General features: G+C 41.1%; 1 protein-coding gene across 1 annotated transcript in view; it reads right to left on the minus strand.

The window, feature by feature from the left end:
- The window catches only part of Enah (ENAH, actin regulator), a 78,749-nt gene that overhangs the window by 17,294 nt on the left and 48,404 nt on the right, over positions 1–13,051 (minus strand). Inside the window, exons 5-7 of the mRNA XM_023710197.1 lie at positions 4,044–4,315; positions 2,220–2,984; positions 2–86 (exon numbers count right to left, since the gene is read on the minus strand). Coding sequence (XP_023565965.1) covers positions 2–86; positions 2,220–2,984; positions 4,044–4,315 — 1,122 coding nt within the window. The remainder of the gene's footprint in view (position 1; positions 87–2,219; positions 2,985–4,043; positions 4,316–13,051) is intronic.

The following is a 13,051-nucleotide window of genomic DNA, read 5'->3' on the forward strand; positions in this document are numbered from 1 at the left end:
TGGGGGAGGAGGGGGAGCTGGGGCTTGGGCAGGTCCTGGTGGGAGAGGAGGAGGGGGTGGAGGTGCAGGTGGTCCCAAGACAATGCCTGAGAGGAGAAAATGTTAAGACCATCAACCTGAGAGTTGAACAACCCTATTTTATGAGGACAGATATAACGCAGAGCTACGTTAAGTTGACTCAAACACTTATGACACAGGAATTTAATTTACTATGTTTACAGTCTAGATCAGTTTTAAAAAATATTAAAATATAAACTCAATATGTATATGTAAGCATTCAATGTTACACCTTCAGTAACTATGCAATAGATCATCTAAGTAGGGGCTGGGGAGATGGCTCAGTGGAATAAGTGCTTCCCTGGCAAGCACAAGGGTCTGAATTCAATCCCTGGTTCCACCCCCCCAAAAAAAACTGGGAAAATAAAATAAAAGATCATCTAAGTAGAGTTTTTTCCATGGAGATTTGAAAAGTAAGCAAAATAAATGCTTATAAAATTTGGGAGAAAAAAAAATTTGGGAGGTAGACATTCCTTAAACAAACAAACAAACATAGCAGTTAGAACTATTTGAAATGCCGTAGTACAAATAATCCATTTGAGTGCTGGGACAGTATATCCTAATATACTACTATAACGAAGACAGATGTTTCCTGCTTCACTATGATCAAAGTGACTGGACTCAGAATATGAAGGGAGTCCCAGATCAGTATGTTAAAAATATTCTACACTAAATTCCAGATGTAGCCAAGGTTTAAGAATCGCTGAAGTAAGGGGATTTATTTAATACAAGTAAAACCTTAGCATAACTTTCAGAGGTAACAAAATTAGAGTACAAGTGTTTAGTCTTCAAGTTGGTGCATAAGATATATTTGAATCTCATAAAATCACTGAAGGATTGAACAGGAACTTACTCAATGTCAGAATGCCAAACTAGTAAGCAACTCCTTTCTTGAGGGCTTGAAAGGGGTCTTTGGGACAAATCAAGCAAGCATGGATATGACTGTAACTCTTCCAGCTTCACGGAGAGGCAGTGAAGCAGCTACCCCCTCTTGAAGGGCCAAGGGACCACACGCCTCTTTCTTTTTACTGTTTTAATTCTAATCCTGGGTCCTAAATTGCACCTTCTGGAATTTGACTTCATTTCAGGGAAAATTTCAAGTTAACAACAACAAAATGTCATAGTAAGAAGCCTTATTGCATTATTTTAGATAACAAGAATTTTAAAAGAAGTATGTTTAAACTGAGAATAATGCTGCTAACTACAAATTTGTTTTTAGCACCCACCTGCAATCTTTATTAAATTCTAAATAAAAATAAAACAAAAACCCCAAACAGGGTAATAGGCATCTTATTCATGTTCAGAACCAGGCCCTCCCTATACATCATTAGGTGTGTCCAGGCACTGTTGGACACATTGTGAGCCTGCTGCCCTCTGTACCTTCTTGCACAGCCAGAGTGCTCTGGGGCGATACTGGCTGGGATCCCCAGATCAGAACTGCACTAGGGAAGACTCAGCATAGTACATCTCGGACCATAAGGGTATCTCTGAGTCTTCCAGAAAGTAAAGGAAAACAGTTTAGACTACAAATCAAACAGGTCAAAAATAAAGACTTCCCAGTAAAATTTAAAAGAATTGTACAGTGGGACCTAAGTTCAACAATGCTTTTATTGCGAACAATTTAGTCTGAAAACAGAAGTGTTTGGTTTTAAAAATAAATAAATAAATAAATAAAAAATAAAAGGGGCTGGTGAGATGGCTCAGTGGTCTAAAGCACCTACTTAGAACAAACTATAAAGCACAGGGACTGCGGTTCAATCCCCCAGCACCACATGCCAGCCAGCCCTGCCCCCTGGTGGGCTGAGCTGGCCACACGCACACATAAATAAAATTTTAAAAATAAATAAATAAAACAGAAGTGTTTGGCAAAATTTTGTTTTTGTGTGCCAACTCTACACTGGGTGACAACCATGTTGTAGAAGATATCCAACTTAGCACAAAGTAGATTCCCCTTTCTGACTCTCCAAAATACAAATGATACAACAGAATAGAAAGTAGTACTCATTTCTACCTTAATTTGTCAAATGGAAAAAAAGAGCCTACATGGCACTCAGGCATCTTAATGTGCCACCATTAAACCCTCCTTCCCTCCTTCCAGGTGGCAGCTGTGGCCACCAACTCTTATGGAGGTGAGCTACCAGCAGCTATGACAAAAGCCTTACCCTGTAGGGATGGAGTCTCGGCCGGCTGAGAGGCTGCCTGCAAGCCTGGCTCAGAAGCAGAGGAGTCTCCCAGCACAGAGTTTAGAGGAGTCTCCGTAGAGGCAGGGGCAGCTGCAGAGGGAGAAGGGAGAACACTGGGCTTGGATGAGGGGGCTGAGGCAAGGGGGGTGCTGGGAGGGGTAGCTGAAGTTCCACCATGGGACAGTGGCAGGGGGGGCGGCGGCCCTGAGGTAGGTGGTGGAGATGCCAGGCATGGCACAGAGTCCAGCAACCCAGCAGGTGCTGTTGGTGACGGGGGCATCTGGGGCACAGGAGAAGAGACACAGACAGGAAGGACGGGCCTTGGACCAGCAGCTTTGCCAGGGGGGCTGCTAATCATGATTGGAGGAGATGGAGGGAGAGGAGAGAAACTAGAAGGGGACCAGGCACAGGGCTTTGCTGCTGGAGGCTGAGAAGAGGGTGTGTTCACAGGAGAAGAAGGCCGAGAGTTTTTGTTCAAAGGACGAGGAGCTGTAGCATAATGGGGAAGAACAGGGTGGAAGGCTGAGCCTAGAGATGTCGCAAAACGTGTCGCAGAGTGTCGCAGTGGTGGTGTAGGGGGTGTGGAAGCAGGTGGCAAAGCAGCCACAACAGCGTGGTCAGGAGTGGCATCTGACACTGGAGCTGAGATGACTTTGGCGTGTGGTGGAGGAGGTGCTGGAGAAGGCTGGCAACTGGGGTAGTCAGGAGGTGGAGCGCTATACAAGGGGCTGTCTGGAGACGGAGCTGGACAGAGATGGGAGCAGCAGCAGAGACAGGATACAAAAGGAGAGAGAAAAAGGAGCAAGTGAAGCCACAAAACCAGCAATCACACAACTTTATAAATGCAGACTACAGTTAGTACAGAGAGTCAGGCACACGTGCATATAAATGTTTTCACAAGAATTTTCATTTTAAACATACAATTTGAGATCCAGAAAATAATGCAATTTCTTTTACTAGTAAGTACATTAACAAATTAGATTAATTTTTTCTTTATAAGAAAGGGATAGTAGCTGTCTTAACCTGTATATTTAACCCATTTAAATATTAAAAGTATATGAAGAATAAATTTAGTTTTTAAATAAACAAAAACTAGCCGTGTTTACTGTAAAAGGTGAAGAACTTCCTTTTTCAATGTTTACTTGTGGAAAAGTTGTTTTGTTAGCTATAACTCCAGAACATAATGAGGCAGACAAAACAAATTAAAAAAAAAAAAAAAAAGCAAATGGATTAACTTAAATAATCATTATCTAATTAATTAACCTACTTGAGACTTTTGATATAGGTCACAGGGAATAAAAATTCTTAGATCTTATAATGGATGCTAATTTTAACAAATGCTTCAAACTTTTAGGCATATCTTAATGTTTTTCAATTAATTCCATCAATTTAGTAATTTTCTACAATACTATAAAATATATTTAAATATTCAGTCCATTTTTAGAATACTTTTTACCTATGCTTTAATTTCTCCAAAAACTTTATAGTCAAGCTAATTTCTTGCTGCCTGATACTATATTACTTCCTACAATATTGAGACAATTTGAGCAATTTCATGAGAGGAATATTTTCCCACCTTCATCTAATATAAAAAACTTCCATAAAAACACTCATATTATATAGCCAATTTATAGAAAGATTAGAATTAGAATGCCAAATAAAATCACCAAGGGTTCTTTAACTCTCTAAGCAGTAGGAGCAAAACAGAAATGAAAAGGCAACATTCACGCAGTCAGGCTCAGGCTCAGCCCGGGCGCCGACTCGTGACTGCCCGCCGCCGGCGCCGCAGCACGGGGTCCTTACCCGCACCCGAGCCTCTGCGCTCCCGCTCCCGCTCTCGCTCCCACTCAAACTGCTCGCGCTCCAGCCGCTCCAGCCGCTCCAGCCGCTCCTGCTCCAGGCGCTCGCGCTCCAGCCGCTCCAGCCGCTCCCGCTCTTGCCGCTCTCTCTCCAGCTGCTCCTGTTCCAAACGTTCCCTTTCCAGCCTCTCTCTCTCCAGCCTTTCCCTTTCCATTCGCTCTCTCTCCAACCTTTCCCTCTCCAGCTCCTTTTGTCGTTGCTGTTCTTGCAGTTGCCTAAAATTGGACAAAATTTAAAATATTGTCAATCATCACTACAAATGAATTGCTGTTCACTCTACTGCTGAATGAAATAAAAGGAACACAGGGCATGAGATTAACATTCATCCTTTATGTGAAGAAGGGCTATCGTGGGGATAATGGGTTTCAGACAAATGAATCTCATCTCTTAAGAGCAATGGGTTGGCCGGATACTCAGCATAACACCATTAAATCCCACTTCACTTTTGAAGTCTTGTGAATAAAGTACTGTAGCTAAATGAATTTCCCATGTAACTAAATATACAGCCCAATAAGCAAGTCAGCATTTTAACTGTTTGGTGAAAACATTATTCTTTCTTTCTTTTTTTTTTTTTTTTGCAGAACCAGGGATTGAACTCAGGCCCTTGCACTTGCCAGGTAAGCATTTATTCTACTGAGCCATCTTCCTGGCCCCAGTAAAAACATTTCTAAGTCTGCAATTTTCCTTCTAAAATGTAACATCAAATTTTCACTGTTCAAGAAATAAATTATCATTTCAGAAAATACAGTGACCACCCACAGTAACAGCTAAATAAACATTTGCTGGATTAATACACACAACTACACACAATGGGAAGAAATAAATTTTTAAGTCATTGAAATCTCATATCCAGAGGCAACTATCACTAACCTTGTGGTATATATGAGTATATTCTTTTTTGTGTGTGTGTGGTACCAGGGATTGAACTCAGTGGCTTATACCACTGAGTTCTACCCCTGGCCCTTATGAGCGTATATTGTAAGCTTTTTGTCATCTAATAATGTACACAGAAACTTTAAAGACCAAATAAACTGGAACCCCCTTTCCCTACCACTCTGCTCTCTAGGATACCATGGCATTACCCACAGGCAGGGTGTGCAGCACTTTCCGTGAGAGCACATATCTCCTTGCTTAGCTCTCCAGAGTTCAAGCAGGCTCCTGCTACAGGGTGTAAGTCATCCCGATGCTACCACTGATGCTATATTTTCATGAATCTCCTTCCAACTGCTTTTATAATACTGACAAACATATCTGCTAGGTAGAAAGGCATATATTTGTTTTAAATGTGAGATGTGATTTAAAAGATACATCATGTGTCTATAATTTTAAAAATTATTACAGTGAAAGATATGTGGCCATTCCCCCTCCCCAACCCCTGCTTTGAATACACATATCCTGTGATTCTTGTTGCACTCAGATAATTCTGGAAGCCCTTTTCCATTCAGTATCTTCAGTTGTACTATCCCGTCTGTCTTGATGCCCTAAACAGACTGAACATTTACCTTTCAAGGTCATTTTGACTTTAAGGAAGAGCCAGAAGTTGCACCAGTGTCAGATCCAGTGAGTAAGGTGAAAGAAGATACACAACAATGGTTTTAGAAGCCTCCCTTCCCAGGCAAAGGTGAAGTGGCATTCACCATACTTTTGATCACATCTACTTTCGGAGCTGCTTCAGAAAGTGACTAAAATGATGGTTAAGTGTGTTCAAAGCAAAGGGGGAGGGGGCCTGCCCCTTAGCTCAGCTCTTTAAGTGGCTGCTTCAACAAAGCAGTCAGGATCAGGTTGCTGTGGTCCGATCCCCACAACTCAAGCCAGCCAAACCTGCCCTGAAGGCATTCGGAGCCAAAAAAAAAAAAAGCAAAGGGGAGAAAGACTGAGAGAAGGATTATTAACAATGTCTTTTTACTGTAGTACCTTGTTAAAAATTAAAATATTCATATATTTTTAGATCACTCCTTATTTATGGCTCTCAGAATGACCTTTAGGAAAACTTTTGTCAACCCTCCCTAAAAAAAAAAAAAAAAAAAAAAAGTTAGGCTCCGTATACACATTTCATAGCATTGCAGGAAAGAAGAAATAAAGTAATAAAGCCTTTTTTTTCTTTTAATTTTTTGTTTAATATATTCGCTACAGGGTCTCACTAGGCAGCTTGGACTTGTAGTGATCCTCTTATTTTCAGCCTCCCTAGTGCTGGGATTACAGACATGCGCCACCATGCCCAGTCCTGGTGGCTGGTTCAGTGCACATGGGAGGCGGGGCCAGTGCAGATGTGGTGTGACAGGAGGGATTAAGCCCCAGTCCCTGTGCTTGCTTAAGCAGCCACTTAGTCTGCTGAGCTATCTTGCTGGCCCTTATTTTTTTTTTAATTTATTTTATAAAGTCTTTTTCCCTGGGCCTAGGTAATATTAGATAAAGTGAGCAGTGGTAGTAATTACTATTTGAAAAATCTCATACTGGAATTTTCTCTGGACTAATGAACCAAGTGGGCTCTTGTAAGAGGTGACATTACGTGAAAGACTAAGACAGGCTTCCCTCTGTGCTTCCCAGAATCATCAGTAACCAAGATCTTTCCAAATCTTCCTGGTTTGTTTTTTTTTTTGGCGGAACCAGGGATTGAACTCAGGTCCTTGCACTTGCCAGGCAAGTGATTATTCTACTTAGCCATCTCCCTGGCCCCCTAAATCTTCCTTTGGACAAGTAAATCCAACTACTTCTCACATGAAAACACACAGCCTCTCTAAACATATGTCATGTGACAATGACTTCAAGAAGGCAAAAGCATCCTGCAAGAGTGGTTCCTTGTAAGTGGCTAATAATATAATTAATTTTAAGGACACAGTCACTGACTTATGCTATTGGGTAAATATGCCCAAGTTTTTGACAGCTAACTGTGTCATTGTGGTAATGATAGCAAAAAAAATCAGACCCAAAACTTGAATATTTTTATTTTTTTTAACTTGAATATTTTTAACAAAAAAAATGAGACAGAGAAAAGTCACTTCAATAATTAACCATATCTAATGAATAAACTGGGGTTTGTTATATACAGATGCAAGACTTTTTAGGTCTTTTTAGATTTCTGTGCCTCTATTTAATTAATTTAGTATTTAGTAAAGGGCTGACAGGGTTTCACACTACCTAGACTATCTACTAGGTCTGGATTTGTAGTGATCCTCCTGTTTTCAGCCTCCCAAGCACTGGGATTCCACGCATGCCACCACACCCAGTCTCAGTTGTTGTCTCAGCACACCTCAGGGGCAGGGCCAGCACGGCATGGCCCAGAACAGCACAGCATGCTGGGGATCGAATCCTGGTACCTGTGTCTGCCTAAGCAGGTGCTTTAATCCACTGATCTATCTGGCTGGCCCTATGTGCCTCTTTTTTTTTTTTTTTTTTTTTTTGGGTGGTACCAGGGATTGAACTCAGGACCTTGCGCTTGCCAGGCCAGCACTTATTCCACTAAGCTATCTCCCTGGCCCCTTGTGCCTCCATTTTTATTTGTATGAAATAACCGTTTTTTAAAAAGTTCATACCAAACTTCAGTTGTCCAGTGCTCCCACTGGCTTCCTGCTCTCTCCCAGCTGTTCTCACACTTTGCATTGTCTCTACTCTCCAATGGCAGCTTGCTCACAGGATACTGAAAATTACACAACCCACACAAGAACTAAATTCTGTTCACAGCTGAACCATGGGGTATTCTGATTATATACCATGTTGAATTCTTAGTTTTTGTTACCCTTTGTCCTTGTCCATGCTATCTCCAAAGCAATACAATGCTTTTAGCACTGGTAAAGCCAACACTGAAACAGCAGGCATAAGGCCAGGTGGTTGAGATACATTGGAGGAGTTGACTTAAGGGACTGTTTCACAAAAATCATCCTAGGCTCACAGGCCATAGGAGAGTGAGCATCTACTGATACAAGAGAAGAGTACCAGTCAGAATGCATCTCTAAGTTCACTGAGAGATAGTACAAAGAGGACAAAGAGGCAGCCCATGTATCTACAGATTCTTGTTCGAAGGAAGACAGAGCTGAACACCTTTAGCTAATCTTTAGTCTACACAATGAAAAGATGCCCATCAACACAAAATTCTCAAGAAGGTGGACCAAACAGAAAATTCTGACTTAAACGTCTTTGGTAGCAATAATAATTCCCACCAAAATTGTACTGCTTCTGAATCAGACAATGCTGTAGCCCTTAACACCAGATGATAAGGTTGCTTTTCTCACAATTACCATGCAGTTCCCACACTGGAAGTGTAGGTACCCCATCCATATCCTAGAGATCTGTCTACTCTGGCTGTTTTCTTCAGTCCTAAACAGGATATACTCAAGATTTTGCCAAAATATAGATTTCCCAATTCTACACTATGGAAAAATTCTGACAGACTAATTTCATTTAACAGGATATACATTTTACAGTAATTGAAAATTTCTGGAAAAACAATATACATTTTTTCCAGAAACAACTGTAGTACCAATGACTGGTATTATAGCCATTAAAGCATCAGTTCTTTTCTACCAATAAAATACTTTTCTCCAAAAGAGCTCTTCTTAAGTAAGCAGGTAAAAAAAAGTATCAGCCTATAATGAAATTAGCAGTATGTACATATGTGTATATACATACTGCAGTATTAATATGTGTGTGTATGTGTGTGTGTAGCATGCACTGAGTCAAACAAGTACTTAGTTTATGACTGACTCAAAAATTTATTTTTTGAAACATGTACAATATAAATAAAACAATTCCAAAAGGCATTTCATTCAGCCTTGCCAACAATGAACAGTTATCAGGTAAATGCAGACAAAGTAGAACAACAGACTAGGAAAATTCTGAGTTGATGACATTTAGTACCACCAACACTATGGACATTTGTCAGAAAATAAAACCACACAGTACTTACATGTTTTAACTGTATAACGGGTATTTCACTTCTGAGTGAAATTAAAACAAGGATAAGCAGTGTTTCAACATGACAAGAGAAAAGCCAGTACTTACGACAGAGGCTGGCCAACTTTGGGTCCATCTTGCCTCCGAAGCCTAAGGGGGGGCCGTAGACTTGCACTGCTCTAACCCTCAGCCCTGTGCAGGGGTCCTAGTCCCTCTTATAGCTTCCAGATAGTAGCAGTGATTTGCAAACTATTTATAGATATTAGCTAATTACATTCTGTGTTGAGACTAACATATGACTGACTCATGTTTCTTGGAATATATTTTTTCATCACAACCAAGGAAGCCAAATCATTAATGAATAACAACCAAAACTGATAACATATCAACAGAAAACTGTATAACATAGTAAAATGAGTTTTATTAACTCACTTTCATTGATTAGAAAAGTAACACATTAAATGTAATACCTAGTTTAAAAAGTTACTACAAGAGTCAAAATAAAACAGGCTGCACAGTGGCATACACCCATAATTCTAGCACTCTGGGAGACTGAAGCAGGAGAACTACAAATTCAAGCCAAGTCTATCTCAAAATAAAAAAGGGCTGGGGATATAGGTCAGTGCTAAGGCCTTGGGTTCAGTCCCCAGGGCTTATCATCCTTATTACTTCTAATTTTTCTCCCGAAAAGTAACTACTTTTAATACTCAGGTGTTTTTCTCATGTTTTCAAACACAGCAATTTAGTTAGAACAATTACTTCTTTTTAAAAATGTATTTGGTCATTGAAGGGTGTCACTACGCAGCTCAGATTTATAGTGATCCTCCTGCTTTCAGCCTCCCCAGAGCTGGGATTTCATGTATGTGCCACTACGCCAGACTCTGGCCTGCTCAGCCCACCCTGGGGGTGGGGCTGGCACAGCATGTAGTGCTGGGGATTGAAGCACGGTCCCTGTGATTGCCTAAGTAGGCACTTTAGTCTGCTGTGCTATCTCTCCGGCCCCAACAATTACTTCTTGACTTTTCAGATTTAGATACTATCTACTGACTTCCTATTATATAAATGATTTAATTCCTCTGACCCTCCCACCTTTCTTCTCCATTCTCTTAGTAATACTCCAAAGCCACTCTGAACATAATAAAACACCTAAGTACCGTATTAAATTTCTTACTCTAATCCTTTCCTATGTCCCTATCCTTACTCATTCCCAAGGGTTTATAAACCCCTCTGTACGTTCTCTCCAGGCCTGGGGTGGCTCTAGTCTCACTTTCTCATTTGTTGGTCTTCACAGACCTTCGTTTGTTCCTTCCTTTTAACAGAACATACCTTCCAGGGCCTTCACAGCAAGTTGTACACATGATTTGAGATTGAGGAGGACTTCCCTCAGAATTCTGCAGCTCTCTTATCTCCCTGCCCAAGCTTCTGAGATCTCTCCCTCCTAGAACATGTGCTAGGAGCAGGTGTCACAGCTCAGCATCAGAGGGTCTGTTTAGCATGCTTGAGGCCCTGGTTCCATCCCTATTACTACCAAAAAATCAAAACCACAAAGCCATGGCTTTCAGCTAGTGGCTAAAACTCCACAGTCTTTCTTCTTTGTGGCAGGCCTTCTTTTTCTGTTTTCCCCACTTTCAGGGCCAGGCATTAGTGAGCCTGTTTGGTGTATATCAGAGGTCAAACCACTGCCCAAACTACTGGCCACATCACATGCATGAGGATATGAGCAAATGTCACAGGTACTTTTTAGGTTTATAAACCCCAAAGGATATACTCCCTGGCCCTTACAGAAAAGGTTTGCAAAGTGTGACAAGGACAAGTCATTCTAAAGCATGGGCTAGGGAGATAGCTCAGTGGCATAAGCACCTGCCTGGCAAGTGTGAGATCCTGAGTTAAGATTCTCAATACCAAAAACTGTATATATTTTTTCTAAGTCACATATTTGCAGACTCAAATACCTTGCTGTTTTGTTCTTTTTTTTTTTTTTCCTATCCAAGAACAGTTGTGGAGTTCTTCTTATGTTTTTCTATTCTAACTTATTTTCTCTCCTATGTACCATACATCCAAGTTCTATGATTATTATCAAGGAAATTTCTTCAAATATTTCCTTCTTTCCTTTCTCTTTCTCCTTTCTTCCCCTTCCTCCCTTTCTTTTCTCTTTCTTAAGTTTGTCTTATTCTTTTAAAAAAAAGTTTTTAGTATACTTTCTTATTCTCTGAAATGTTCTTTAAAATTAGCTACCAATTTTTGTTTCACAAATGAAACATTTACCCACTGATTTATAAGCATTCATCTGCTCTCTGCTTTTTATCAGTTTTTTCTATAGTCCATGCTTCCTGTTGCCCAGGTCCCTGGCATTTGGGGTCTGTCCTCTCGTGATGGACCTGTCCTGTGGGGCCTGTGGGTCTAGGAGGTCTATCTAGAAGTTATAGAACTTTTCTGGAATGCCACCTGATATTTGGGGACTGAGAGGGTCCTATCTTTCAGTGACAGAACTAACCTACAGTGCCTGGGGTCCCTGGTTGGCTGTTCAAGGAACAGCACCGAGGCTAGTTAGAAGCCCTGGGCAAATGACTCCTTGGCTGGACCCCAAGGTCCACACCTCTGGCTTTTCTCTGGCTATAGTGGTCCTCCCAAGGGGAATCTTGCCCATGTGCTACAAGTTGGCTTTGGTGTCTACCTACTGAGCCAAAGTCTCTCAAGCTGGCTAACTTTCACTTTAACCTCCTTTGTTGGCACCTCACCCACACTCATAATTCTGTCTGGTATACCCTAAGCTAGACCAGGAATTGGCCAAGTTTTATGCCAAGGGCCAGATGAAAGGAGGTCTGCCTACCCACCTCCTTTTTATTCTGGACTGCTAGACATTAAATCCAGGGCTTTGCGTATTTCAGCAATGAGCTACATCCCTAGTTTCTTTCCTTTTCTTTTTTTTAAACAACACCAAAAAATGTGAAAGCCCTTCTTACCTCCTGGCTATACAAAACAAGCTGGGGGCCTGGACCTAGCTCAGTTCTTTAAGTGACTGCTTCCACAAAGCTGTCAGCCTCATGTTGCTGTAGTTTGATCCCCACAACACTCCAGCCAACCAAACCTGCCCTGAAGGCATTCAGAGCAAAAAAAAAAACAAACCCCAAAACAAAACAAAAACAAACAAACAAAAAACAAACCATATACAAAACAGGCTGCAGGATCAATGTTCCCATGAGCTGCAGGATGACAACACACTCATCTGCTGTGCTGTACTTTTCAGATATGCAGCCACCAGCCTGAGGCTGCAAGTAAGCATTCCTAACACAACCAGGATGAAAGGAGACATGCTCCATGCATCAAAACCCATGCCTAACACACACACACACACACACACACACACACACACACACACACAATATTAAGTATTGCTAAATATTTTTAATTGATGACCTATTAAAATATTTCACATATAAAGTGAAACATATCAGTAGAATTTTACTTGTTTCTCTTAAATTTTTAAGAATGTGGCCCCTTCAAAATTTTGAAAGCATGGGTGTTAGCATCACACTTCCACTGAAAAGCATTCATTAAGAGGTTCTCTGCCCCACCTGTGTGAGAGTTAAGTGTCTGATCACCTCTTTGCGTTTGACAGAGGAAAGGGCTAGAGACTTCACCAGCCATAAACCACTATGGCAGCTGACTGTGTACCACAGTAGCTCACGCCTTCTCTCTTTTGTGTTTGCTTAGATTTAAGCTTTTGTTGATCTACTAAATTCATCATCACTTGTGTTTGTTTTTTTTTTTCTTTGTTTTCTGTTTTTAGAAGAAAATATAAAACAGTGTCTGATTAAGTTACAAGAAGTCAGGAAAGAGAGGAATTAGTGTGGGTGGAGAAGAATACAGAAAAGGACAACTCGGGAAGTATGAGGGAGGCATGGCACAGGTCAATGTTACACACATCACCATAGGGAAAGATGAGTGTGATCTAGGGGGAGGCACTTACAAGGTATGCCAGATACCACCAGGAGCATGTTCCTAAGTGCCAGGCAAAGCGCTACCCTGGGTGTGAGGAGGGTCCACAGAAAACAAAGCTG

This window comes from Octodon degus, unplaced genomic scaffold (assembly GCF_000260255.1).
Source record: "Octodon degus isolate 3935 unplaced genomic scaffold, OctDeg1.0 scaffold00017, whole genome shotgun sequence".
In the NCBI taxonomy this organism is placed as follows: domain Eukaryota; kingdom Metazoa; phylum Chordata; class Mammalia; order Rodentia; family Octodontidae; genus Octodon; species Octodon degus.